The following is a 4,245-nucleotide window of genomic DNA, read 5'->3' as shown; positions in this document are numbered from 1 at the left end:
CTCTGTAGGTTATCTGTTCAACAGAAGGTAATTTTTTGCCTCTGAAACCATGATTGTGCCTTTATTGTGCCAAAAGTAATTTAAAGGTATCTCAGTTTAAGTTACACTTTATAGAAATTCAAGAAATGCTACAGCATACGTGAATTAAGAAGACTATTGATATTGAATTAGATCTACTGATTAGATCTATTAACCTTGAGTGCTGATTCTCTTCTGTGAGTTGTGTCACACCACCATAAATGACAACAGACTGAAACCTCCATTGATGAAGTAACAGGAATTCAGCAAAAAGTAGGGGGAAACACATACAGAAGCAAAGAGCAGAGTACTTTGTGGCAGTGGAACAATGCTGCTGAGGAGGGACTCTTTGATTGCATTATCTAGGTGATATCACTGAAGCTTTAATTTTTGTAGCTGTACACTAAGGCCTGTTACAGATTGCCAAAATAGAGCTGCTTCAGGTCTCTTTGGAGGTATGCTATTTAAGTGATGCATGGGTCCTAAGAGTCCGGAGGTCGCGCCAAAGCCACACTCCATTCCTAAGCACTGGAGGGCAGCTTTGGTGCAGCTTCCGGATTCTTTGGATGCATGCATCATTTAAATAGCATACCTCCAAAGAGACCTGAAGCAGCTTTATTTTGGCAGTCTGGAACAGGCCTAAGAGTACTAAATTTGATGAAGGTTGTTCTGCCATTATCCTTCAGCAATATCTGTAGAGCAAAGGTCCATCAACTTATTTCTAAGTAAGGCCAAAAGTCAGTTTCTCTGCTCCACTATTTAGTCTAGAATGTGAGCCAAAAGAACTCTATTTAATTGGTATTATTTCAGTAGCCTTCTTCATTAGATTCCTTCAAAGGTATCCATTGATGAAGTATTATTGTTAAAAACAGTGAGCCAGCTACTCAAGTTTGTAAATGGGATTATGCAACCTGGGTTCAGAGTTCCGGAACATGCTTGTTTGCATGTTTTGATTCCTTTTAGTACCTTTGAACTATTGTGCATGTGAATCTAACACAATCATTAACAATTATTTACTTTAAAAAAGAAATACTTGAAAACTGCCACTTATAAAATACTGACAATATAAACCTTCCAAAAAGATTTTCTGGGATAAAGAACACATCATTGGATTACTAGAAATATGAAATAGTATTAAATATATTTATTGAGAAAAAAAGATGGATTTTACCAAGATGATAAAAACCAACTGTGTAAACACAATGTTTTTCTGCTAGAAGGTTGAACATACCACATTCACTTCATACAAGAGAAAACCACTTTTTGCACTTAAACATGGGGAATGCTTTAGTGAAATGTTCCTGGAGGTTTCATAAATTCCTATATCTGAAAAGTGCTCTTTTTCATTTATAAATATAATCACACATATTCAAAACAGAAGTATTTCAACTTCAAAGTACAGTACGAACAAAGATTTTGTTTTCTTTCCACAAGAAAGAGGGTTTGGATAAGAGGATTGTCATACAAATCGGATGCTTAGAAACCACTTTTTTTCTATAATAAATTATCTGCAAGCAACAACGGTTTTGTTAATGGCTTTAAAAGCCTCCTAGATCATGGGAGGTGTTCAGCTTACTCTTCGCTGGTTTAATAAATAGGCCACACTCTTATAGTCATGTAAAAGAAAGAACATTTAAAACAAACAAAGAGAAAAACCCAGCAACAACACAAATTCGTATTTCCGGGAGATATTTAAAAATAAATATGCCAAACAACTTCACCAAGATTACTCTATTTTTCTTTCATTTGTTTTACAAGTCTGTTTCCCTGTTAGTATCCAGGCAGAGTGCATAGAGAGATCTTCTGAGATCTACACTGCTTTTAGCTTTGATACTGGTCTTCTCTTTAGATCTCGTCACATTGTTGATCCCCTCAGCATTCTCCAAGTGCACAACAGATTTGTCCAATGAGTTTCTACTGCCTTGTCTCTTTAGGTCCATAGCTGAGTTGCCTGGAGCACCACTGGACTCATCCGTGAGGATGGCTTGCTCCTCATGGTCAGTTTCTCGGTGGTAAAAATAGTTGAAGTTGGACACAATAACTGGGACAGGAAGGGCAATGGTGAGAACGCCAGCAATGGCGCACAAGGAGCCCACAATCTTGCCCCCTACAGTGACAGGCCTCATATCGCCATAACCCACTGTTGTCATGGTGACCACAGCCCACCAGAAGGCATCGGGGATGCTAGAGAAATGTGATTCAGGGTCATCAGCCTCAGCAAAATACACAGCACTGGAGAAGAGAATCACTCCAATGAAAAGGAAGAAAATGAGCAGACCTAGTTCCCTCATGCTAGCTTTCAAAGTCTGTCCTAAAATTTGTAGCCCTTTGGAATGTCTAGAAAGCTTGAAGATCCTGAAAACCCTGACCAGGCGGATAACTCTCAGGATCGCCAAAGACATGGCTTGCTGTTGGCCTCCATTGCTGGTGCTTCCTGGTTGCTCCTTCTCCTGTTGCTCCTGAGCCAGTTCGGTACCCAGGGTGATGAAATAAGGGATAATGGCGACAATGTCAATGATGTTCATGATGTTCCTGGAGAACTCAGGCTTGCTGGGGCAGGCAAAGAATCGCACCAGCAATTCAAAGGTGAACCAAATGACACAGGTGGTCTCGATGATGAAGAAGGGGTCACTCAGAGTGCTGGGAGGCTGCTGCCGGGGGAGGCCGGGGGGAGGAGTGCCGTTCAGGGGGAGGAGGAGGAGGGGCACCTGCAGCTCCCGCTCATCTCGGAACTCGGGCAAAGTTTCCAGGCAGAAGGTAATGATGGAAATGAGGATGACCAGCACGGAGACGATGGCGATGCCTCGGGCGGAACTGGAGCTTTCCGGGTATTCGAAGATAAGCCAGACCTGACGCTGGAACTCATTGACAGGCAGCGGCTTCTCCTCCTCCTTGATGAAGCCTTCATCCTCTCGAAACCTCTCCATGGCCTCCTCGCCCAGCTGATAGAAACGGATTTCATCCGCGAAGACGTCAATGGAGACATTGACCGGGCGCCGGAGCTTGCCCCCGGACTGATAGAAGTAGAGGATGCCGTCAAAGCTGGGCCTGTTGCGGTCGAAGAAGTACTCGTTGCGCAGGGGGTCGAAGTACCGCATGCGCTTCTCGGGGTCGCCCAGCAGGGTGTCTGGGAACTGGCTGAGGGTGCCCAGCTGGGTCTCGAAGCGGAGGCCCGAGATGTTGATGAGGACCCGCTGCTGGCTGTACAGGGCGCCCTCCCCGACCCCAGCCTCCGAGCAGAGGGAGGAGGAGGGGGGCGAAGGGGCTCTGCCCGGCCAGGCCTCCTCCTCCTCCTCGGCCATGGCCATCCCCAAGCGGTGCCCGCCTTCCTCCGCCGCCAGCATCCTCCCCTCCCAATCCCCGGGACGGGCAGCCGGCGGCGGCGGCGGCGGTGGCAGCCCCGGCGACAGCTCTTCTTTGCGCGGGAGGCGGCCCCTGGAGCTCCCGGCGGAGGGCGCTTGGGGCTGCTTGAGTTGCTTGGCCTGCGGGCAGCCCTCCTTGGAAGAGCAGCCCTCGCTCAGCCAAGGCGCCGCCGCCGCGGGGGGCACCTGGAGCAGGAGGAGGTCTCCCCTGCTGAGCCGGGCAGCCCGCTCTCCGCCAGGGGAGCCATCCTCGCCTCCTTTAAGGGCCCTGGCGCCTCCGTTCTCCAGGGTGACCAGAGCCAGCTCCATGGGGAGCAGCGGGGGCGGCCCGCATGCTGCGCTCTTCCCCCGCGGCTTCTGCTGCCTTTCCGGGGAGGCAGTTCCTCAGCTCCGGCGGAGGGCAGACGGGGGGGACCCGGAGCAGAGGGAGCCGATGGTCCGCGTGCCTCTCCCTGACGTCAGAAGAGCCTCTTCTCTCGCGCGCTCTCGGGGGGGAAAGGGAGGCTGTTGCCTGGCTGCTCTCTCCCCCCTCCTCCCTCTCCGCCTGGCTGCCTTGGCAAATCCCTGCGCTCCAGCCCTTAGCGGGGCTCAGCCTCCCCTCCTTCCCTCCCTCCCTCCCCCCCCTTGTTCTAAGCAAAAGCCCTCCCCCTCCCCGGCTGCTGCGAAGGAGAAGGCGATCTCGGCGGAGGAGGGGGCCGGGGGCACGCCTGGACGTTTCCTTCCTCCCTCGGGGAAAGGGCTTAGCATCTCTGCCAACTACCAGAGGATCGGACGCCTGGCATCCATCGCTCCCCTTCTGTACGTTTTCTTGCAAGCAGATGTTTTGTAGTCCATGCCCATCCATCGGTTTGTGTGTGGCATCATC

General features: G+C 49.8%; 1 protein-coding gene across 1 annotated transcript; it reads right to left on the bottom strand.

The window, feature by feature from the left end:
• Window positions 1–621: 621 nt before the first annotated feature.
• On the bottom strand, window positions 622–3,918 carry LOC121931560 (potassium voltage-gated channel subfamily A member 5-like). The gene has a single exon (XM_042469465.1). The coding sequence runs from the start codon at window positions 3,687–3,689 to the stop codon at window positions 1,770–1,772; it is 1,920 nt and encodes a 639-aa protein (XP_042325399.1). The 5' UTR covers window positions 3,690–3,918; the 3' UTR covers window positions 622–1,769.
• Window positions 3,919–4,245: the final 327 nt, after the last annotated feature.

Source organism: Sceloporus undulatus, chromosome 5, assembly GCF_019175285.1.
Source record: "Sceloporus undulatus isolate JIND9_A2432 ecotype Alabama chromosome 5, SceUnd_v1.1, whole genome shotgun sequence".
NCBI classification, from domain to species: Eukaryota; Metazoa; Chordata; class Lepidosauria; order Squamata; family Phrynosomatidae; genus Sceloporus; species Sceloporus undulatus.
Note: the sequence above shows the minus strand (reverse complement) of the source record. Positions and strands in the feature narration are given on the sequence as shown.